The 25817-nt window shown below is 43.5% G+C and overlaps 1 protein-coding gene across 11 annotated transcripts in view; it reads right to left on the bottom strand.

The window, feature by feature from the left end:
* The window catches only part of epha7 (eph receptor A7), a 142783-nt gene that overhangs the window by 48859 nt on the left and 68107 nt on the right, over window positions 1–25817 (bottom strand). For 4 of the 11 annotated variants that reach the window (XR_013281120.1, XR_013281119.1, XM_077510065.1 and 1 more), the window contains exons 7-8: window positions 18550–18718; window positions 1126–1270 (exon numbers count right to left, since the gene is read on the bottom strand). Coding sequence is in view for 8 of the 11 variants with exons in the window: in XM_077510065.1 (XP_077366191.1) it covers window positions 1126–1270; window positions 18550–18718 (314 nt within the window). In the remaining 3 variants the exon portion in view is untranslated. The remainder of the gene's footprint in view (window positions 1–1125; window positions 1271–18549; window positions 18719–25817) is intronic. The other 7 variants (XM_077510067.1, XM_077510068.1, XM_077510070.1 and 4 more) reach the window with 3 other exon arrangements.

Here is a 25817-nt window from a genome sequence, read left to right as displayed (position 1 = left end):
CATCAGATTTCATCCGATTCCATCATGTTTCATTGTAATGTCATACACCGGCAGCCCATTCAATAGAGCTATAATGCTGCCATCTGCTGGCCATAGTCAGTGGGTGTTATTGTCTTCACAACTCATTGACCAGGCAGCACTCCATTAGATGTTGTACTTCCCATTGATAAAAAAACAAAACAAAAACATAGATGACGTCATTTAACGTTTATGGCAGCATACATCGTGATTTTAGCAATTGTTATTCAACGTTTTTGGCGGTCAAAGAGTTAAGGTCTAGCGTTGCCTCTTTCATATGCATATGAAGGAGGCAACACTTGCGGCCAAATGAAGGTTAATATAATCAAAAAAATATTGTGAGTTTAGTTCTAATATTTGATTTGGTCATGCATATCTGTGTGGAGATAAATTTCGGTGAAAAAGGCCACAGTTTTTGTACATTATGTAACCATAATGAAATGGTTGCAGATTCTTCATTGTCCTGCTGCTGCATTTGTTGCATTTGTTGTTTTTTTGTTTTTTTTCTATTGTAAAGGAACATATGTGACCTGAGATGGTTAGGAGTGCTATCTAGACTAACTACTTTTTACTACTAATTTATTATTATTATTATTATTATTATTATTATTATTATTATTATTATTATTATTATTACTATTTTTCTTGGCACAAGAACAGGAAACAAGTCCAAAATGAACTCACAGTGATGATGTGAACTGGTCAAAAATGCTCATTATTTTGATATTTAATTGGTTTAAACGTTTTTTCCGTTAAATAAGATGCCTAATAGGATGAAGGAAAACGAGCTTTCAGTGGTGTGTTCCTTTAAAATTAAACTATCACAGCAAAGAATGTCTCTCAACTTGTGGTGTGTATGAGTTATTTTGTTACTGATTTGCTGCATCATCATGCAATCTTTGACACGAAACCTGTTTTATAGTGTGACAGATTCCGAAGACACCACGTTGAAAAAGTGCATCATGCAACACAAATAATTATGCTGGAACTCAGGGAACAAGATCACAACCCATTAGCACAACATGCCATGACAGGATGAGTGCACGTGTTTGCGATTGACTCAGAGGCTTGTGAATGACAGAAAAACTAATTGGCAATCAGACTCACAAAAGTGGCGAGTCAATGGGGCCCGAGAGAGCGTACCTTCTCCCGATGATAAAGCCAAACACCATAAACACCAGGATTATGGTTCCTGCCACTGCTACCACTGCTATGATGATGACAGGGTTCTGCTCGCTGGAGACAATTGCAGCTGATGAGAGGGACACGCACACAAATAAACATACATAGACAAACATGCAGAAAAATAGAAATGCTCAGTTATCGTTAGCACATCAAAGACTACAGTCGGTAAGACATGACTGGGCACAGTGAACAGCATTGGGATTGTTATGCCATCCTTACTCTCTCCATACACATCCAAAATCTGCCCACACACAAACACAGCAATCCCCCAAAGGCTTGCAAGTGTTTGCAAAGGCAGTGAATGCTGATTGTCGTCAGCCGCAAAGATGTTCGTAAACAGTTTTTTTGGACGCAAGTAGTCTTTTTTTTTTTTTGTTGCAAAATAAATGTTGAGCATGTTCACAAACTTATATTGACGATATACAGCAAAAGAAGCAATGTCTCCTGCCAACTGCCGCCATCGACATTGTATGTGTGTGTGTGTAGCTCCTATATATTTTCAGCATCCGGGAGATACCAGGCCATATTTCAATGTATTGGTACTCGCGACGGTTATCGATACTGGTATCGGCTGCCGGTCTTGTGGCCATTTTTTAGTCAGGAACTTATGTGGAGTTAGAATCACGTCAAAACGCCGTAACACAAAAAATGTGATCTATGTACACAAAACGTGACCTATGTACACAAAACCTGATCTACGTGCACAAAACGTGACCTATGTACACAAAACGTGACCTACGTACACAAAACCTGATCTACATGCACAAAACGTGATCTACGTACACAAAACGCGTGATCTACCTACACAAAACATGATCTACATACACAAAACCTAATCTACGTACACAAAGAAGCATATCTTCAATTACAACAACAACAAAGATCTTTCATGTGCAAAAAAATGTTTTGTGTACGTAAAAAGCAATTCTACAATTATGGATAAAACTCATGTGACTTTTGGCTGCGATATTCTGCCGAGCAGTTTTACGTGTCAAAAACCCAAGATCCACACGCGCAAAGCCAGTAAACTTTACAGCAGGGGGCGCCGTATTGAGAGAGAGTTTGGCCAAAGCTGTGATTAGTCTACTGCTGGTCACATGACTGTAACAACTATGGCCTATGGCCCAGTCCACCCTCTAATTTTTTTTTTTTGGTTTGCTTCTTCTAAAGCAAACTCTCTGCAGTTGCATAAACATTCCACAGCCCAGAGAGGATCTAAGCTTGGTTAGCTCTGGAGGTGGTCACTCAACCACCAACAAAGCTCTTTTGAAGCCGCTGACCAGGTGACAAAGGAATTTATGCGTCTGCCGAAGGAGTGTATTCAAGCCCGACTTCCCGGAGCCCGGGAAAACACCTTCAATGACTTGGAATATACAAACGACTGATCAAAGGAATGTTCATGACCTCTTATCAATCACAAAGGATATTCTGGCTTCGCGCCCCTCCAGGGGGCACTCCTGGAACGTCTAGTTGGAGCAACAGCACCGTCAAGTGGTGAAACTTGGAACTATCCTGAGTGACAATTCATACAAGTAACCGCATTTTACACATTTATACCATGATAATTCTTGACAGATAACTGAACTACAAATGATTCATGTTATGTCTTTGTGTGTATGAACGTCCTATTTAATTTGTACTCCATAAGGAATGAAAGGTAATCAATATCTTTCAGTTCAGTCAGATTAGGCTCATGAACGACCTCACAAATTAGTTTATGATGCATTAATTACGATGTATGCTAAACGGGTTGTGTGGGAAAACTGATTTGCCAGACTGACCAAATTTAATGCCAAATTATTAATCCCTTTAATAATTAGCTTTTTTTTTAAAGTCTGCGTGAGCGAACAGAAGGGTTTTCCACCACCTACTGAAGCCCTGCCCATAGACTTTAAAAAGACGAGGGGACCCCCTCTTCCAACATCCTCTTCCGATGCCTCTTCCCGATCGCTCTCTCTCCCGCTTCTTCTACTGACCATCCTCAGGCCAACCTGCAAGTTTCCCAGCCTGCTCCAACTCTTTGTTCCAAGAAACTTGCCAAACACGTGGCCCCTTTTGTTCCTGGCAGCAACCGTTGCCACGAGAGCAGACTCCATGCCACGCCAAAGCAGGTGCAAACTGCAACGCTGACCTCAAAGAGACCCTTTTACTCCCTTTTTTCTTGTTTTCCCCTTTTTTTTTTTTTCTTCACCATCGGTGATTGCTCGCCAGCAGCGAGCTCCGCGGCCCCGGGGTACACGTGCAACGTACCGCCGGACTCAAGGTTGTGCACCTAAGCCGCCCCGCACTTCACCTGCTATTCGGTGGCGCCCCGCCGCGGTGCCAGCTCACCTCCAACGGCTGGCCTTCCCCGTACGCCGGCACGTAGCGGACCGAGCTCCAACACCTGGAGTCGGACAGCTGTCCGGCAGAACCAACCTCGCCGGAGAATCAACCTCGCAGAGTCAATCAAGGGACGAGCCGCGCAACTACGTCAGCCCCCGAGCGGCTCCCTTGCTCACCTGTGGAATAGCCCCTTTTTGATTTTCTTGCCTTTTGGAACGAACATTGACTATTTTTCCCCCTTTTTCACAAGACCGCCCGTTTCTGCTCGTTCGACGCAAACCCATTCTCGTAAGTGTGCGTTTGTTTCCCCAACTCGGCGTACCCCTGTGTGCAACTTACGTTTGAAACATATCACAGATCTGGCAGGTCAAATTTCTCTTTTCCTGTTTCCTTATTCATTCGCATTCCTTCCTTATTTTCATTAGCTATTTTATTTCTTTTCTTCTGACGGTAGAATAGTTATATAGGCAGTGTTTTGATTCTGTAGTGTAGCAATCGTGAATAAATGCATGTTTTATTAACTCTATTCCGCCTAAGTCATCTGTGTTTCCGAGTGGATTATTTTTCTTTTGTTAGTACAACGAACCACTGAATATCGTGTGTGGCGACTTTAGATTATAAATGACTGATGAAGAAAGGATTTTGGTCGTTGTTTGCTCCTGTTAACCCAAAGCAAAGCCAACGTAGTGCCCCTAGAGGTTATCGAGGTAAATACAATTTACCTCTGTAACGTCCAGATTATTAATTCGTCTAAAAGACAACCCAATTATCGCTACATGACATATGGACACTTTTTTTGCACTTGAAAGATTTGTTGTTGTTGTTATAATTGAAGATATGCTTCTTTGTGTACGTAGATCACATTTTGTGTACGTAGATAACGTTTTGTGTAGGTAGATCACACGTTTTGCATAGGTAGATCAGGTTTTGTGTACGTAGAGCACACGTTTTGTGTACGTAGATCAGGTTTTGTGTACGTAGATCATGTTTTGTGCACGTAGATCAAGTTTTGTGTTCGTAGATCAGGTTTTGTGTACGTAGATCACGTTTTTTGTGTTCACTGGGTTTTGGCATGATTCTGACTCCATAAATTTAAGGCTGAAATGAGATGAATGACGAGCGGTGTACGTGGAACAGGAAACGGAAATACAGAGCAGCCTTCCAAAATTACTCGTAAAAGAATGAATTAAAAAAAAAGCTATAATTAAACATCATACATACAGCTTGAGGGATTCTTAACATTCGTAGATATTACTAAATTACTTGAAGCAAGCACTATTGTAATCCATTTTCTTGACTGCTTATTCCTCACAAGTGTCGCTTGGGGTGCTGGAGTCTATCTCAGCTGTCTTTGGGCAGTAAGCACGGTACACCCTGGACTGGTTGCCAGCCAATCACAGGGCACACAGAGACTAACAACCATCCACACTCACAAGCACACCTAGGGACAATTCGGAGCGCCCAATTAACCTGCCACGCATGTCTTTGGAATGTGGGAGGAGACTGGAGTACCCGGAGAAGACCCACGCAGGCACGAGGAGAACATGCAAACTCCACCCAGGAAGGCCGGAGCCTGGACTCGAACCGGAGTTCTCAGAACTTGGAGGCGGACGTGCTAACCACTCGACCACCGTGCCGCCCGGCCAAAAGGATCAGATTTCTTTTAAACATACTAGACTTTGCAAGTGAACTTTGGTCTTAAACTAAGGGCCCAAGAAACTAAACCTTAGGGCCAACCAGACATTATGCAAAGTCAATAAACTAAAGTAGTCTAATAAAACCACAGCTGCCAAACTGTATAATTAAAAAATTAACTAACTAAAAAAACATTACATAAGCTATCCGCTTTGGTACGGTATGACCCTAGGGAAGTTTGAAATACAGTGTAAATGAAAAAATATCTATTGATAAATACAGACCCTTGAGTACACCCCCCTTCCCCACATTATTTCTTGTAAATTCTACAATTTTTTCCTGTCACTGGCAAACCAATCAGAAGCAAACAGAGTTTGGGGAGGTGGGCATGAACTTTAGGGCACTGGCAATCTTTTTGACAGTGGTGGCTTCAGCTTGCCCGCCGCCCTCATGACTGTACGGTTGGTTATGAGAGCCCTCTTCCATATCTGCACATTGGCTAGTGAGCTCAGCTGCTGGCTGAAAACAAGCAGATGTTGTCTAGTTTGAAAGGGTTTACGTTACTCCTATTAACCACATACGAGGTTGCCAAGGAGAATTTGTGGTTCTGCTATGGTGGGAATGATACACAACAGTGTGCAAGTTTGCATGCACTTGATTCAGTGCCTTAAGAATGAAATGTCCTCCTGGATGAATGACAATATTATTCACAATCCAGCTGTTGAAACTGCATTTCCTCGACTCTAAGTCACGCGAGACTTCGCCCGGGAAACGTGTTTGTGTGTGGGTGAAAAAAAAAGTCACGCGAGACTTGTCGCAGTCGGTTTTGGGAGGAAAGTGTTGAAGACGCGAATAAGAGTCACAAAGTGCTCCGGCAAGTTTAATGTCTAAAGCAGGGGTAGGGAACCTATGGCTCGCGAGCCAGATGTGGCTCTTTTGACGGCTGCATCTGGCTCGCAGACAAATCCTTAATTATTAAAAAAAAAAATGTTTTCGTTAGACTCCTTTTGTCGAATTCGTCGGCTGCATTGACGTCCCTCCCGGTGCGACTCAACATCGGTTGTCTCATCGACAGACTTACACATGAATGAGGTTTCAGTCAATGCACTACAAACACGCAACACTGACAATCCATTCATATGTAAGTCCGTGCCGGAAGTGACGTCATGCAGCTGACAAATTCGGCCTTTGCTGTCTAAAATAGTGGCCGATGTGCGCATGTGCGTGAGATCGGGAAGTAAACTTCCCTCGTTTTATTCGCGTAACGTTGTCAGCTAATTTTAGAAACCCTTTTGAGAAGAAAGAAAGACGAGGAGTATCGTACGACAGCAATAGAGTCGGCGAGCAGAAATGAAAAAATTTCAACCCGCAGACCAGCTGATTGTCAAAACTTGGAACGCGCTTCCCGTCACATACCACACACTGCAGCGTGTGAGTATTGCTGTACTGACAATGTTTGGCTCTACGTATACATGTGAGCAGTCTTTCTCACATCTAAAGAACATTAAGACCAACCTACGATCACGTTTAACGGATGGAAGTCTCAACGCCTGCATGAAGCTTAACCTCACCAAGTATCAACCAGACTACAAAGCCATCAGCAAAACCATGCAGCACCAGAGGTCGCATTAATGGTAAGAAATACTCAGCATTGATTAGCAACAGCATAACAATGTTATTAAAAATAATTCAGAGACTTATTGTACTTTAAAAGTGTTGAAATTACATAAAATGCACACATTACTTGTACTTTTAGTTTTAAACATATTGTATGGCTCTCAGGGAATTACATTTAAAAATATGTGGTGTTCATGGCTCTCTCAGCCAAAAAGGTTCCCGACCCCTGGTCTAAAGTATGGAAGTATGCGATGTTAATTTTATATGAACAACGTCATGTACAGAGACTGTCAACTGCGAGTACGGCAGATGTACTGACAAGCTGGCATGGAACAGCGGTGCTCAAACCAACGGACAGACAAACAGGACTTCTTCCAATTAGTACGCCCACAACTCGACCAGATAAAAGGTAATAATGACCTTAACCCGATTTATTGTTAAACCTTAAGCCATACTGCGTTGTGGAGAATGAGGGCTTTCAGGAGTTGGGACATGATAAAAACATTAGCGTCCCTAAAAGCTGTTGGCGAGCGCCGCTCATCCGCCGACTTCCATAAAACATGGATGTCCATGTGCTCATCAAATCAGCAAGCGCACTAATACTCCAGCAATATATATATATATATATATATATATATATCTGTGCTGACGTGGGAAGTGGACTGTGCGTCTTTCAATTCCCTCGCTGTAAACATGGTAACCGATGCTAGCGTGTGTATATGACAACAATAACCCTTGAGTTAAGAGGATGAAATGAAATGCTACCATGCTGTCTTGGCTCAAAGCTTAAAAAAGAAAGAGCACGGTCAGAAATTGATTTGTATGCTGATACAGCACGGACGTAAAAAATAACATAGGCCATGCTGAAGTAAGTAGTATTTTCTTGTTTGTCCAAATAAGTATAAAGTACGTGTGGGAGAAGCGCTAAATGCAGATTTGGTGCTTGTGTGGATTAATAAACTATCTATCTATCTATCTATCTATCTATCTATCTATCTATAGGACTGTCTCAGAATTATAATATTGTGATAAAGTCCTTTATTTTCTGTAATGCAATTAAATAAGCAAAAATGCCATACATTCTGGATTCATTACAAATAAACTGAAATATTGCAAGACTTATATTGTTTTAATGTTGCTGATTATGGCTTACAGCGTAAGAAAACTCAGATATCCTATCTCAAAATATTAGAATATTTTCTCAGACCAAGTAAAAAAATGTCATAATCAGCAACATTAAAACAATAAAAGGCTTGCAATATTTCAGTTGATTTGTAATTAATCTAGAATGTATGGCATTTTTGCTTATTTAATTGCATTACAGAAAATAAAGGACTTCATCATAATATTATAATTTTATCTATCTATCTATCTATCTATCTATCTATCTATCTATCTAATTGTAATTGTTTTAAGTTAATTAGTTTACATGTAGTAAGGTGGCACTTTGAAAAAGATATTAATTAGTAGTTACAACTTACTTTTATTAGGCAGATGCATGTGAAATGTGAAAGTTACAAAATTTTGATAATTTTAAATTAAGATATTCAAACCTTTCATGGAGTAAAAAAATATTTGTAAATTAATTTGACAATTAACTAATTGTTGAGTTTTCAAATAATCATTGCACCGCTACACCAAATCGAATAGTAATCCTACTGAATCGAACCGAACCGAATCGTTTAATTTTAAAATCGGGGGGGGGGGGGGGTGCTCGCTTTGCTGGACCGCGGTTGACGGCTTCTTTCTTCGGTGGTGGTCCTTATGCATGCCAGATCCGTCGCACCAGCATCTACTGAAACTCAACAGAAGTACCCTCTCCCTCCCACAGCCCCTTGAATCAGTTGGTGCTGGTGTCTGTGGTTCTCACTTTTCTTTATCTATCCTTCCCTCCTTCCTCTCTTTAGTTTTTCCTCTGGTCACTTGAGATCTTAATTTATTAGAAGTATGAGGTTTCTGGGGTTGGCATAAGACTCTGGTTTTGTAACCACGCAGGAGGGGTCTTGTTGGTGCTGGACTTCACTTTGATGGATTGGATGTACTGGCTTCTATTGATCTCACTCTGCCTTATCGATCCTTCCCTCCTTCCTCTCTTTAGTTTTTCCTTTGGGCTCTTGAGATCTCGCTAAATTTGCTGGAATTTAGAGGCTTCCGGGGTTGGCGTAAGACTTTGATTTTGTAATCATGGGGAAGGCAGGAAGTGTTTGGTCGGTGCTGGATGTCACTTTGATTTACCTTTCTTTTCTCTTTATTTCTTTTTTTTCTGACCTTTTCTCTGGTCTCCTGACCATTTAAATCTCACGACTCTGGCAAGATTCTGAAGTACCTGGTTAAGGCGAAGGGTAATGGGATATTTATAAGGTTTTAGGTGAATGAATGAGTATAAATTTATACGTATTTGCACGCACGCACACGCACGCACGCAAACGCACGCAAACGCACACACGCAAACGCACGCACGCACGCAAACGCACGCACGCAAACGCACGCACACATACACACCCAAAAAAAAAAAAAAAAAAAAAAAAAAAAAGAGCAATGATGACAAGACGTTGAATCGGTAAGACTACCGAATGAACAATTCTGACCTCTTCAAAAAAAAAAAAAAAAAAAAAAAAAAAAAAAAAAAAAAAAGGATTTTAAAATCGAATCGTCCTTGTATCGGATCGCACCCCATGTATCAAGATGCGTATCGAATCGTCTTGATTGGAGAGATTTACACCCTTAATATGTAAACATAAAAGATTTAGGCTAAAAAGTACATTTCTAATTGTTATGCTGGATGGGTATTAACAGAAATTTAGGGACCGCAATATTTTCAGTGTACACTCATATTTAATAACATTAATCATCAGAAATCCTACTCTAATATAGTTAATTTAACTTTGCAATTTGAACTGAATGTGTGATTTCAATGGCTTACTCGCCTGTAAACTCATAGCCTGATATTTTTTGTCAACAGAGGGTTCACCCCAACAAAATGAATGTTTTTGTCTGTCTTATTACATTGCTTTTAAAAACATAAATCAGACAATGTTCAAGCAGTCACTCAGTACTTGAGTATTCTTTTCAGCGAATACTTTTTTACTTCTACTTGAGTAAATTTTTTAATGACTACTTTTTACTTCTACTTGAGTAATATTATTTTGAAGTAACGCTACTCTTACTTGAGTACAATTTTTGGCTACTCTACCCGCCTCTGGTGTCCAGTTCCTGTACACATGGTAACCTGATCTTATTAGCTTAAAAACTTACCTATTTGCTGTTTTTGTGCTCAGGCCAGATGTTTTGCTGTCATTTTATGGCATTGATAAGTAATGATGACCCTTTTTAGATTGTGCAACAATGTTTTGCAATTTTTAATTCACGGCAGGTCTCTATTGGTCTCTATTGTCTACGAATAGCATGGGAACACTGCACTGGTTAAGTTACACTGCTACCATTATCTATGGTCATGAGTTGCGAGTCACGGCCAAAACAACATCACAAATACAAGCAGCTTGTTGAATGTGTTTTTTTTTCCGCAGGTTTTCGAGGCGTTCGCTTAGAGATAGTGTCAGAACCTCAGTCCTCTGGGAGTGGCTAAGAATAGAGCCGCTCCTTCACAAAGAGAGGAGACAGATGAGGTTCCCGTGGCGACTGGCTAGCATGCCTCCTGGATTACTCCCTGGTGAGGTGTTTTGGGCACGAGGCCCAGGAGAAGACCCAGAGATATGACTTCTGGCTGGACTGGGAATGTTTCAGTATCCCACCAGAAGACCTTAAATGAAATGGCTCAGGAGGAGGAAATCTGGGCTTCCTTGGTTGAGGATGCTGCCCAGTGACCTAATCGTAGATAAGCTGATCAAAATGGATGGATGGATGGTACTCCAGACTCTCTGGGACCCACAAAATGATTTAATTTATATATATATAAAAAAAAGTACATACTACTTATAGGTACCTCTGCTGCAACATTACACACCATCAATTCATGACTCCCTCATGTCTTGACACACAGCCAGAGGTGCTCACAACTTATCCTTGTGTTTTCTCTTGCTTGCACAATGACTACCGGTACATATTTCAATCCATCAACCAGGCAGCATCCTGAGCAGAGAAGCCCAAGACTTTCCTCTCCCCATCCACTTCGTCCAGCTCAGTCAGGAGTCATATAGCGTATTTCCACTGCAGCCCAGCACCGTGCTGGTTGGCTCGCTGGTGGGCCAACCAGCTCAACCCATGCACGCACTGCGTTTCCACCTCCAATGTACATCTGGGACGCTGGGCGGAAGTGATGCTGCAACACAATAGTCGAGCGCGGGAAATAACACATAACCAGAACACCGCCTGTGTCCATTTTCACAAGGCCGAGTCCTACGAAGGGCGTATTTGTTGGCTTCATGACGTCACTCCCGCCGCGACTCGACAGCACACACGGACTTACACATGAATGGACTGTCAGTCAATACGTTACCAATAAGCAGCATTGACAATCCATTCATGTGTAAAGTCCGTGCGTGCTGTCGAGTCGCGCTGGGAGTGACGTCATGCAGACGACAAATTCACCCTTTGGAGGACCCAGCCTTCTGAATTTGTACACAACACAGAAGCCACGGAGGACGACGCTGCCCGGTATCGGATCCTCGTTCTGATATTTGTGGCGCTTCTTCAGAGCTCGCAACGGAAGGAAGATCGCGGCCGCGAAGAAAAGGATGATATTTTATCGTCGGAAAGCCCTCGAGGCGATACACGCTGATCGCAGTGGGGGCGAAGAAGACGACGAACATTTGTCAAAAAGGACGCGGCTGGTATGCGCATTGATGACATCACAGGACCGACCGCCCAATCAATTGCCGTGGTGTTTTACGTCATGTCCTGGGCTCGCTCTAGCCCGGGTAGGCGAGAGGGCCGCGAGCAGCTCGGTACGGTCCACTTCCGACACGGTCAGCTGTAATGGAAATGTTCGCTAACACCATGTGGCTTCGCACGGTGCGGTGCTGGGCTGCAGTGGAAAAACACTAATAGTCTCTCCAGCGTGTCCTGGGCTAGCTCCAGGGCCTCCACCCGGTGTGACATGCCCAAAACAAAATTATTATTATTTCTTTTATTGTATTGTTAATTAACCATAAATATATCTTTGTATGTATATCTTCCAGGGGTATATAGTGAAAAATTAAATGCTCTTCCCTTGGAGGACAAAAGGTATAATAAACCTGTGTAGACCTACCCACCACAGGTGCGGGTAAGTCACATATGTGCAAGTCGCAAGCAGGTCTCAAGTCGTAGCCTTCAAGTTTCAAGCAAGGCCCAAGTTAAAGTGGAAAAAAAAGAGTCAAGCAGGTCAAGCTGCGTCACCACAAAATTGAATTTGAGTCTACTTTATGTCACGTTTCAGTTTGGTTGGGGTTGGGTTTTTGTTATATTTTGGTGAGTGTTGGTTGTCTGGTGTTCTTGTGTGTTTTTCCCCAGTCTCGTTATCATTAACCTTGTCCACCTGCTTGTGTCTTCCCTTCCCCGTGTGTGATGCTGATTGGTTCTCCCTGCCTGCTGTGTCTCCCAGGTGTGTCCTGTTAGTGTCATTGGTGTTGATATAAGGAAATGGTGTTTGTCTCACGTGGTGGTGGGAGCATTGCATGTTGAATGTTGAATGTTATTCGTTGCACGTTGCACGTTGCACGTTAGATGTTATACGTTATATGTTAGTCTTTCGAGTCCACGCCAAGTCTTTCGAGTCATCCACGCCAAATCTTTCGAGTCATCCACGCCAAGTCTTCCACGTCATCCTCGCCACGCCAAGTATCAGCATCTCGCCGCGCCAAGTATCAGCATCTCGCCACGCCAAGTATCAGCATCTGTCCACGCCAATTCTCCGCATCTGTCCATGCCAAGTCTCCGCATCTGTCCACGCCAAGTCTCCGCATCTGTCCACGCCAGGTCTCCGCATCTGTCCACTCCAAGTCTCCGCATCTGTCCACGCCAAGTCTCCGCATCTGTCCACGCTAAGTCAGTCCATGTTCATCATGCCTCATCTGCCCCCGTTCGTCATACCTCATCTGCCCCCGTTCGAGATGCCAGTTCTGCCCCCGTTCGTCACGCCAAATCTACCCACGTTTCAGCCCGTCAAAGTTACTCTAGATACTGTCATCCTTCTCCCTGCCTGGTTTTTCCGCCTCTGGGTCCATCCACCACACCCCTACCCTAACACTTTATTCAGGAGTTGACAGTCAGGTCATATAATGTTAATTAGCCCAAAATACTGGAGTGATAAAATGTTTTTTCACTGTTCAATATAAAAAAATATATATTTATATCTCATAATTTAATGAGCACACAAAGAACATTTGCATTACTTAAATTGTTAATTTAATTTTTAGAGTATGAAATAAATGCATATTTTTAGAACAAGGGTTCCTAACCAACCGCAATCATTTCTTTTTCTGCTCTTTTATTCAATGTAAATATGTCAATTAATTGACAACAACTTCCATTTCTTAAATAATTCAATTTATGTTTAGTCTATTGTTCAAATATTTCTTTCATTAATTTATTTTTTTGTGCAAATATTCAATTGTTAAATCTTTCAAGGAAGGGTCCCCATCACTAGTTATGAATACAAAAATTTTCACATTATTTCCTTTGTCCTCCTCTCCTCTCGTATGTGTTTTCAAAGCTGTGATACCCAAAATGTTCTCTATAATCCTGTGATCACTGCTGCTGTATTCCTGTGATCATCCAATTTTTGTACTGTGTATACTTAACCTTACCCGATGTGCGATACACAATGACACTTTCACAACATGCATTTTGAATCATACCAAGGGCAACATCAGCATACAAATTTCTAATGTAAATATTGAACGGGTAAGCCAACACAATGTGTTGGGAATAATTATTGACGAGATGCTTACATGGATTCCTCACATAACACAGTTAAAAAAAAAAACTGGCAAGAAGTATATCCATCCTCTACAGAACCCAAAAAATATTGAGTCAAAAGGCACTCCAAATAATCTATAATGCATTGATTTTGCCTTATTTGACTTATTGTGTTGAAATTAGGGGAAACACTTATAAAAGTCGATTGCAGCCGTTGATGGTATTACAGAAAAGAGCAGTAAGAATTATCCATAGTGCTCCATATAATGCACACACACACAAATTGTTTATTGAAGCTAAACTATTGAAATTATATGATCTAATAAACTATAGAACTATTCAGACAATGTATAAGGCGGCCAGACACTCTGTCTCCCTTATAACTTGCAAACATGCTTCCAGGCAAAGGAATCGAAATATGATTTGAGAGAGAAACTTGTGTTTGTTCAGAGATGTGTTAGAACTACACTGAAGTCATTTTCGATCTCCTGTACGGGTGTAAAATTATGGAATTCATTAGATTTGGGACTAACTGGAACACAGACACTAGTTGGATTTAAGAAAAAATATAAAGAATTGGTATTAATTAGTTACAATGAAGAAAATGTTTAACCTGTCTTTTGTTCAACTTTTATGTGGGAAAGCAATAACTCTTGTGTTAAAAACAAGGAGGGAGCTTTAACACTGAAATGTAAATACGTCTGACTATGTTGTTGTAGTGCAGGGACATTCAATCTTGAATTATTTGAAAACAGCATCTGTGCTGAGTGCTGAGAAAAGGACACTCTGCTCCAAAAACTTTCAACAAACCAGTATGGATCTAATTAGCTGGTCTCTAAGTGCGTTTGACAAAATCTTTTCTACGATGAGACCGGAACCTACTGAGCATTCATGTCCAAGCGGAACTCACATGTCTGGATATGCTGAAGATTCCTGGGCTAAGTGGAGACCATTGTGTCTGACAGTTCTGGATTTGGAGGATGTCGAAGATTTGTACCTGCTGGCTGTGCTGGTGGTTATGCTGATGCTGCTTGGGATTGGATTCCACTGGCTGTTTTGTACGCTACGAAACATGTCTGATCGCCAGAAGAATGCAGAGGGAATGGCTGAGGCCACCCTGAGAGCCATCACTGGCGTGCAAGCCGGCCGAACTAAGGCCTGTGATGACACTTCTCTGGTGAAAAAGGACCTTGCAGCACTCAACCTTGCCATGAACGGAATGAGGAGAGACATGGCCACAAGGTTGCTTGAACTGGAGAAAAAAGTCGCGATGAACCAAAATCGTGATGAAGACGGATCTGACTGAAGGAGGTGTCGGACACATGGTTTTCACTATGCCCAGTTATCTAAAGCTGCTGGACTGTGATAATCCACATGGTGCTAATCAACAAGTGATCAACAAACTATTGGAATGAATCTTCTGTCATGAACTACATGCGATCAAATCACTGGTGAAGATGAACTGCTTGAACTCTCAATAATCCATTTGCCTGAATCAAAAGTCTCCGAATGTAATCAACTGGATAACTAACTTCATGGACTTGATGAACTGAGTGAAATTTTATCATCTCTGCTGATTTTTATTATTACTGCTTGATTTTATGCGTCCTAGTTTAGTATGGGGGCGGGAATTTACAAGCTTTATGCTTCTTCCTGCCAGCCCTTTTTCTTTTCGGCTATTATATGTCACAATTGTATGATGAAATGTTGGATTGTCACAATGCTGTCCGAAAGGAAAAATGAACAAATAAATCAAATCAAATCAATCAACATGCCACGACACTTACGCAATGTAAATGTGCAATACTTTTCTCAATGTGCAAGATACATACTTATTAGGGCCCGAGCAGCGACCGCTGCGAGGTCCCTATTGTTTTTTGTTTGAATTATTATTATTATTATTATTATTATTATTATTATTATTATTATTATTATTATTATTATTATTATTATTCTCCGTAAACGATCGCATTTTTGAGGACCTAAACATTTACGAAAACTCACCAAACTGTGGGCCCGGTGAAAAATTTGATATTATGAAGTTGTCATAACAATGCGACTCTATAAATTTTGTGTTTGGAAATGAAAAACGATATGCTTAATAACTGCCCGGTACATGCTCCAAAAAATCCCAAACTTGACATCTATGTTTATAGTCAAGGCCTGAAGGTATCTCTATGACAATATACAGTTATATATGCAGCGCCACCTAGCCCTTGAGGCATAACAAAAAAATACCCCACTTATGGTATTTTTACAAAAATTGTAAACACGTTTCGCAATGAAAAACTATATGCTTAATAACTCTCTGGTACATCCTCCAAAAAATCCCAAACTTGACATGTATGTTTATAGTCAAGGCCTGAAGGTATCTCTATGACAACATTCAGTTATATATGCAGCGCCACCTAGCCCTTGAGGGATGAAAAAAAATACCCCACTTACGGTATTTTTACAAAAATTGTAAACTCATTGTAAGTGTGATAAGTAAGTAATTTATGAATATTCTTTTAGTTTCCACCAATCAAATTGTTCACTGGCATCAGACCGATCCAAACGTATGTACTTTTTCATTTAGTTTTATTTATTTTTGATTGCCCCTTTGGACAATAAAAGCAACATTGTGCAATGAGTACAACGAGCGATGATGTGTATATATATAGTTTTACAAAAAATACCAATCGGGGCAACTCATTGCATAAAAATAAAAAAGGACGCTGATTTTTGCAGGTCTTAATCACCAAAACCCGTTGAGCTTGACACACACACTGGCAAAAAAATATTCCACATGTAAAGGTTTATTATGCCATTTTCAAAGAAATTCTGCTTCCAATATGCCAGTACCCCAACGTGCCAGTACCCCAATGTGCAAGTACCCCAACGTGCAAGTACCCCAACGTGCAAGTACCCCAATGTGGCCCGGGCTGCGAGGGCCCTTGATAGCTGCTCGCAGCTCTAGTACTTATTTTGTTATTTTTACCTTGCACCAAACGGAGCAGCGCTGCAAATTTCATTGTATATTGTACAATGACAATAAAGGCATTCAATTAAATTAAATTAAATTTGTGGCTAGTTGCTAACGCCGGAGACTTGTGCGTATGACATACTAATGAACTTTTTTAGCGTCTTTAATTGGCAATTAAATGATAATTTTGAGGTGGCGTGGTGTTTATGTTGGAAGTTGACAGTCACTTGAGGACTAGTCAAGCTTAGCCTCCTTGAGTCTGAAGATGCCACGCGCTGCGTGGGTCAATTTCAAAGATACAAGTAACAAGGGAATTGGATCGACGTCAGTGTATGACTTGGAAGGCTTTTATTTTGAAGCTCGCCTCCGAAGCGCATTCCGCGGATGGACGACCCAAACCGTGGCGCTTGATACATAGTATGGATCAGGGCTCATGGCTCAAAGATGAGCTGGCCCGTTGCATCACTCGTTAAAAACAAGTACTCACGCCGTGCGAATACATTATGGGCTGCTACTCGCAGCTCCCAGAGTTTCCTGAACGCAACATACTTACAGCTGCTCTGCCATTGGCTATTACTGGCATCTTCCTGGCATCTCATTGGCTAAGAGGGACCTGTACCGTATGTGACCATAGATACAGAATAGAATGTGTCTATGTAGCGTCCTCGTCATTCGCCCCTCCGGCCATGAGGTGTTTAGATAGTTTTACGTAAATGTATTAACTAACGGCTGACGGATTTGTGCAAAAATTCAAACAATTGGTGATTGATGACAGCTAAGTTGCACAGTAAGTTTTTAAATGCGAAGAGACGGGCCTTTTTGTTTTGGGAAAAAGATGCCTCGCCGTCATACCTGAAGTTTCCATCAAGTTTTGGAATTTATTGAAAAGAATCGCCCAGATAAAGTGTTCACCATTCGGGCGATCGCTCACTATGATGATGTTTGCCTTGGACATTTTCGAAGGATTGTTAAAAAAAAACCCAAAAAAACAAGGGCTCCAGGTGGGGGAGTGGAACCGTCACTTGCCTTCGGGAGATGATGTAAGCGTGAGTGAGTGAGCGATAAATAGAAATAAATAAATAAATAAATAAATAAATAAATAAATAAATAAATAAAAATAAACAAGATTGTAAAAAAAACCGAACATCATTGGATCAGTTCTTTACAAAACACCATGCAAAAACACTGAGAGAACATGAATCAAAGAGGGCAAAAAACAAAGAGGACAGAAGTTAAAAAGTTACATGACCATCATTTTTATTCTTTACTCTATTCTTTGTTTTTTACATTATGCACAACTCTCATTTATTGTGCAATAACCTTATTGTAACATGTATTTGTTACATGTTTTGATGCATTTTTATGCTTTATAAAACATTTATGTCTGAATTGTGGGAGGCTTGGAACGGATTAGGGCATTTACATGGAAAATGCGTCTCTACTTGCAAAATTTACTACTTAAGAACTTTTTTCCAGAACCAATTAATTTCATAGGTCGAGGTACCACTGTACACGTTGATCTTCTTTTTTTAATTCTTGTTAGCAAGACATGTTTTACTTCTTTCTGTCCCCTTTCATTTCTTTTACTTTAAAGAGTGAAATAAATTGAATTGATTGATTGATTGATGGCAGCCAAATCCCGCATTTCTCAATGAAATGAACAACATGCAGTGGCTCTCATTCTTAGGTGAGTGATTAAATTAAATTAGAATCATGCTCACATCACAACAGTTTTTCATTTTGCATCACCTTTTCCACAGTGACATTATATCAGCAAAAATTCTAGCAATTTGTTATTGCTCTGGTTGAAATCAAATAATTTCCCAAGGCTATAACTACGGTTATTGGTGATGATAAGGTTGAGCATGAGTGGAAAATCTGAAAGCACATATTTGATGACATATTATGCACACAACAGTAATAAAGGGTGCAATGGTTGACCTTACCAGTTGGCTCTTCCTTTGTCGTTATCTCTAATCTGGGGCCAAAAGTTCCATATCCTGTCTGTGTGAAGGCTCTTATCTGGAAAATATAGGCTGTGCTGGGCTTCAGATTGTTCACAGTTGCTGTTGTGGATTTGGCCCTTACTGTGGAATAGGTTCGGTCCTTCTGATCCTACAGCAAAAATGAAATGAGAAGAAACAAAACAAACATTTTGTATTTAGTTGAGAGCAATCATCAAATAAGGCCTGAGTTGTCATGGTTCTGTTTTCTCTCTCACTGCAGTTCCAGAGTGTGGCAGGAGGCGGTGCCAACAACGCAGGCAGAGGCCTGCTCCCACATCTGGGGCTCATCAGCCTGATGAGCCAATCGCTTATTTAACCAGCCCCTCCTTTGGTTCTCTGCCGGAAGATTCCCTAGCCATACCTGCTACGTTTGGTTGTCTCCTCCTGCCACACTGTTCCCGTTCTCCGGCTTGTAGTGGTTTTCGTTTCCCTTTCTACCAGTCTCGCACCAGTCTAGTAAGGTGACGCTTTCTGTTGCTACTTTGGTCCCTAGTGTTTCCCTGAAAAAGGTGTTTTATGTTGCTACTTTGCGCTTTAGTGTTTTCTCGTCCCTGAACAAGGTGTTTTTTGTTGCTGTTTTGTTTTCTAGAGCTTTTCCCTGAGCAAGGTGATTTTCTGTTGATACTTTTGTGAACAATAAATTGGACTTTGTCTCTCTCTCTGCATCCTGGGTCCTGGCCTTGCTTTGCCTCACGGCACCATAACAGAATCTTCCGGCCATAATGGACCCAGCAGAGTCAGAGCGCTTAAAGAGTGCTCTTTCAGCACAAGGAGCATTTGTTGGACAACACCAATCAACCCTGCAACGAGTGATGGACCACCTACAGCAACTCTCCACCAGCGTGGACCGGCTGAACGAGCAGATGGCAGCCATGAGTCACCAACTGCCGTCATCCAGCTCCTCTGGTTCCTCGCCCCCTCCATCGGCGGCAGCCTCTTCAGCCTCCCAGCCGTTTTCTCCCAGAGAGCCATTTATTCCGATTCCTGCTAGGTATTCTGGAGACTTAGGCACATGTGCTCAGTTTTTGCTCCAATGTAGATTAGTGTTTAGCAGCAACCAGTGTTTACCAGCAACCCGGTGCTTATGCTACTGCCCAGTCAAAAATCGCCTTCATTATGAGTCTTTTATCAGGACAAGCGGCCGCTTGGGCCTTGGCAATCACTGAAAAAGGATCGGCAGTGCTAAACGATTATTAACAGTTTACCGGAGAAATGAAACGCATTTTTGATCACCCGGTGCGAGGCAAGGAAGCGGTTGGCCAGTTGCTGGATTTACGTCAAGCTAGCCAATCTGTCTCTCAATACGCGTTATCTTTCCAGATTCTGGCAGCCAGTAGCGGGTGGGGAGACTCTGAGCTACAAACAATTTTTCAAAAGGGGCTCGCTGGGGAGATAAAAGATGAGTTGGCTGTACGGGACGAATGTAACACACTGAATGACCTGATTAAATTAGCTACTCGGATAGACAATCGGCTCAGGGAGAGACGGCGGGTGAAGAAGATGGACCTGGCTCATCGCTCGCCGACCTTCTCACCATCCAGCTCAACCGTCATGGGGAACTGCACCGCCTCATCTGTCACCGCTCCCGAACTCCTATCCAGCACGACATCTCACGAAGAGCCCATGGAGTTGGGCAGGGCTCGACACCCCTGTTGAACGACAGTGACGTATGAGGAACCGATTGTGCCTGTACTGCAGCAGGGGGGCCACTTCCTGGCAAGCTGCCCAGAGTTGCCAAAAGCCGGGGCTCACCAGTAGGAAGGGAGGCACTGGTGAGCCGAATATCCCCCTCTTCCTCCCAAATACATGTACCAGGTATGATTCACACGTCACTTTGCTCATTACCTGTCCAGGTGCTGATAGACTCAGGAGCCGGTGACAATTTCATAGACATTGACTACGTTTAAAAACCACAATCTCTCCCTGACTCCACTGACCTCTCCCAAGAAGGTTCTTGTAGTCGACAGAAGGCTTCTAGAAAGGGTTACACACAGAACTACACCCATTAATCTGACTCTATTATCTAGTACTATACGGAACTGGAGCAACTATTGCCATGCCCACTGTCTAAAGTCAGCCTTACCCGCCAGGGGCCCTAGCTCCTCCCACTCCTCAAAAGATATCGACCTAAGTAACGTCCCCAGAGAATACCACGATTTAGAGGCGGTTTTCAGTAAAGACTTGGCGTGCTCCCTTCCCCCCCATAAACCCGATGACTGTGGTATAGAATTGCTCCCTGGGGCTCCACTCCCAACACACAGACTATACAACCTGACCAAACCCGAAAGGGAAGCAATTGAAAAATACATCACCGAATCACTAGCTGCAGGACTTATAAGACCGTCCTTATCTCCATTAGGCGCAGGGTTTTTCTTTGTGGAAAAGATCAAAACTCTGCGCCCTTGCATTGACTACACTGGCATAAACACCATCACAGTTAAGAACAAGAACCCACTGCCGCTCCTGGACGCTGCATTCAGCCCCCTCCACAATGCAATGGTGTTTACCAAATTGGACCTCCAAAACGCCTACCACCTGGTGAGGATACGTGACGCGACGAATGGAAAACTGCCTTCAATACACATTTGGGACATTTTGAGTACTTGGTCATGCCCTTTGGGCTCACAAACGCTCAAGCAACATTCCAGTCATTTGTGAATGATGTACTTGGAGATCTGCTAGATAAGAATGTTTTTGCATACCTAGACGATATTCTCATCTTTTCTCGATCACATGAGGAGCATGTGGGTCACGTAAGAGACGTCCTTGGGAGGTTACTAGAAAACAAGTTGTATGTTAAAGCTGAGAAATGCGAATTCCATGTTTCCACTGTTAAGTTCCTGGGCTATGTGATAGAAAAGGGGCGACTCAGGGCCGACCCCACCAAAATCGAAGCGTTCAAAGAGTGGCCTGTGCCTGCCAATCGGAAGCAGCTACGTTTCCTTGGGTTCGCTAATTTCTATAGAAGATTCATCCGTAACTATAGTAGCATAGCGGCTCCTCTCACGCGATTGACCTCGAACAAACTTCGCTTCGTGTGGTCTACTGATGCTCAATGTGCTTTTAACCGGCTGAAAGAACTCTTTGTAAATGCCCCTGTTCTCGCCCATCCAGATCCCGAGCAGCAGTTCGTGGTAGAGGTGGATGTGTCTGATTCAGGAGTGGGGGCCGTCCTCTCTCAGTGCCTGCCTGCGGACCAAAAACTACATCCCTGTGCTTACTTCTCCCGTTGGCTTTCCCCGGCGGAGCACAACTATGATGTGGGCAACCGCGAACTCCTGGCAGTGGTCTGAGCACTTCAAGAGTGGCGGCATTGGCTGGAGGGTGCAGCACATCCCTTCATCGTTTGGACGGACCACAAGAACTTGTCCTATCTTCGCTCTGCCAAATGATTGAACTACCGTTGGGCTCTCTTCCTCGGACGCTTCAACTTCAAACTCACCTACCGCCCCGGTTCCCGAAACCTGACGCCCTCTCCCGGCAGTTCGCCTCTGGAGAGGAAGATAAGGACGCAAGCACGATCCTCTCCCCTGAGTGTGTGGTCAGGGCGATGCGGTGGCGGGTGGAGAAGAAAGTTCAGGAGGCACTTGGCAAACAACAGTTCCAGATGAATGTCCTCCAGGGAGACTGTTCGTTCCACCTGCCGCCAGGAATCCCGTGCTCCTCTGGGGGCACACTTCAAGAATCGCTTGCCACCCTGGGATCCACCGGACACTCTCCCTGATCCAGCAGCGCTTCTGGTGGTCGACCATGGCTGCCGATGTTCGAGCTTTTGTTGCCTCATGCTCAGTTTGCGCCCGCAATAAACCTTCCCATCAAGCCCCAGCAGGCCTATTACGCCCCTTGCCCATCCCCTCTCGGCCATGGTCTCATATCGCTGTGGATTTCGTCACTGGTCTTCCCCCATCCGTGGGCAACGACACAATCCTTACCATCGTCGATAGATTCTCCAAGTCGGTTCATTATGTTCCCCTCCCAAAACTCCCCACCGCCTTGCAGACTGCAAACCCATTGGTCCAGCATGTATTCAGGCTCCACGGGATCCCCATAGAAATCGTGTCGGACAGAGGTCCACAATTCACCTCACAAGTCTGGAAGGCTTTCTGTCGGGCACTGGGGATCTCTCCCAGTCTCTCCTCCGGCTACCACCCCCAAACCAACGGGCAGACCGAGCGTGCCAATCAAGATCTGGAAACAGCTCTGCTCTGCGTAGCCTCACGCCTTCCTGCCTCCTGGTCCACGCACCTCCCATAGGTGGAATACGCGCATAACACTCTGATCAGCACTGCCACAGGCATGTCCCCATTTAAGGTGACCTCAGGCTACCAAGCCCCTCTGTTTCGCTTATTTAACCAGCCCCCCCTTTGGTTCTGTGCCGGAAGATTCCCTAGCCATACCTGCTACGTTTGCTTGTCTGCTCCTGCCACACTCTTTGGTCGTCAAGTTCCTGTTCTCCAGCTTGTAGTGGTTTTTGTTTCCCTTTCTACCAGTCTTGCACCAGTCTAGTAAGGTGACTCTTTCTGTTGCTACTTTGGTCCCTAGTGTTTCTCTGAAAAAGGTGTTTTATGTTTCTACTTTGCGCTTTAGTTTTTTCTCGTCCCTGAACAAGATGTTTTTTGTTGCTACTTTGTTTTCTAGAGCTTTTCCCTGAGCAAGGTGATTTTTTTTTTTTTTTTTTTTTTAAGAGCTCAGAATTTTTCATTCGGTAGTCTTACCGATTCAATGTCTTATCATCATTGCTCTTTTTTTTTTTTTTTTTTTTTGTGTGTGTGTGCGTGCGTGCGTGCGTTTGCGTGCGTGCGTGCGTGCGTGTGCGTGCAAATACGTATAAATTTATACTCATTAATTCACCTAAAGCCTTATAAATATCCCATTACCCTTCGCCTTAACCAGGTACTTCAGAATCTTGCCAGAGTCGTGAAGTTTAAATGGTCAGGAGACCAGAGAAAAGGTCAGAAAAAAATAAAGAGAAAAGAAAGATAAATCAAAGTGAAATCCAGCACCGACCAAACACTTCCTGCCTTCCCCATGATTACAAAATCAAAGTCTTACGCCAACCCCGGAAGCCTCTAAATTCCAGCAAATTTAGCGAGATCTCAAGAGACCAGAGGAAAAACTAAAGAGAGGAAGGAGGGAAGGATCGATAAGGCAGAGTGAGATCCATAGAAGCCAGGTGATTTTCTGTTGATACCTTTGTGAACAATAAACTGGACTTTGTCTCTCTCTCTGCATCCTGGGTCCTGGCCTTGCTTTGCCTCACGGCACCATAACATGAGTTGTCAAATCAACACAGACTAGCCTTAAATGTAGTTCACAACCCATTCAAAACCCGATTAATGCCAATATTAGGGTTTTGAAAGTCCCAGTAAACATGAACAATAACCCGAATGTGCTCTTTTTGGGGTTTTAAAAACCCTAAAGAAAGACCCCTGGGTTGCCCCTTTTGTAACCCGAATACTTGTTCTTATAAACACAGTCAGAACATCTCGATTGAACGAAGCATTTGTTTGAGTTCTGCACATGCTCTATTCGCAAGGAATCTTGGGTGTTTTGAGTACAGAAACAACTTCTGTGAGCGGCCATCTTAGGTGCACGCACGCTACCCACAGCCTGAGCGGTGAAAGTTTAACGCAGCGCAACAATCCACTTTTGGAGCGAGGAGGAAACCAACTTCTTTATTTGTGTGGTGAGTGACATGAAAATCATTTCTTATTGATGGTAGAAAATAAGTCATGAAAATGACATCTTATTTGTGTCATGACTAGTGTTGTTCTAATACTGGTATCAGCAGAGGTGCCGATACTGCATTAAAACAGTGGTATCGGTGACTACTCACAAGTAACATGCCGATACCATTAATTCCAACGCTAATATAGGATTTTGGATGCAGCATCTTGTGTTTGCTCATGCACAACATTCACTGGTATGTGACATGCTCACTGCATGCCGACCTAAGATATCTTATTGGTCCTTGAATGCTCTGAACCAATGGCAGGACAGCTTTTTTATCCATCCATCCATCCATCCATCCATCTTCTTCCACTTATCCGAGGTCGGGTCGCGGGGGCAGCAGCTTTAGGAGGGAAACCCAGACCTGCCTCTCTCCAGCCACTTCAACCAGCTCCTCCGGCGGGATCCCAAGGCGTTCCCAGGCCAGCTGGGAGACATAGTCTCTACAGCGTGTCCTGCGTCTTCCCCGGGGCCTCCCGCCGGTGGGACATGCGCGAAACACCTCTCCAGGGAGGCGTCCAGGAGGCATCCGAACCGGATGCCCGAGCTACCTCAGCTGGCTCCTCTCAACGCGGAGGAGCAGCGGCTCGACTCTGAGTCCCTCCCGGATGACCGAACTTCTCACCCTATCTCTAAGGGAGAGCCCGGACACCCTGCGGAGGAAACTCATTTCGGCCGCTTGTATCCGGGATCTCGTTCTTTCGGTCACGACCCACAGCTCGTGACCATAGGTGAGGGTTGGAACGTTGATCAACCGGTAAATCGAAAGCTTCGCCTTTTGGCTCAGCTCTTTCTTCACCACGACGGACCGATACAGAGTCCGCATCACTGCAGACGCTGCACCAATCCGCCTGTCGATCTCCCGCTCCCTTCTACCCTCACTCGTGAACAAGACCCCAAGATACTTAAACTTCTCCACTTAGGGCAGGATCTCATTCCCGACCCGGAGAGGACACGCCACCCTTTTCCGACTGAGGACCATGGTCTCGGATTTGGAGGTGCTGATCCTCATCCCAACTGCTTCACACTCGGCTGCGAACCGCTCCAGTGAGAGTTGGAGATCATGGCTTGATGAAGCCAACAGCACCACATCATCTGCAAAGAGCAGAGATGCAATGCTGAGGCCACCAAACCGGACCCCCTCAACGCCTCGGCTGCGCCTAGAAATCCTGTCCATAAAAGTTATGAACAGAATCGGTGACAAAGGGCAACCTTGGCGGAGTCCAACCCTCACTGGAAAAGAATCCGACTTACTGCCGGAAATGCGGACCAAACTCTGGCAACGGTTGTACAGGGACCGAACAGCCCGTATCAGGGGGTTCGGTACCCCATACTCCCGAAGCACCCCCCACAGGACTCCCCGAGGGACACGATCGAACGCCTTCTCCAAATCCACAAAACACATGTGGACTGGTTGAGCGAACTCCCAAGCACCCTCGAGGATCCTTCTGAGGGTGTAGAGCTGGTCCACTGTTCCA

Source organism: Festucalex cinctus, chromosome 21, assembly GCF_051991245.1.
Source record: "Festucalex cinctus isolate MCC-2025b chromosome 21, RoL_Fcin_1.0, whole genome shotgun sequence".
NCBI lineage: Eukaryota > Metazoa > Chordata > Actinopteri > Syngnathiformes > Syngnathidae > Festucalex > Festucalex cinctus.
Note: the sequence above shows the minus strand (reverse complement) of the source record. Positions and strands in the feature narration are given on the sequence as shown.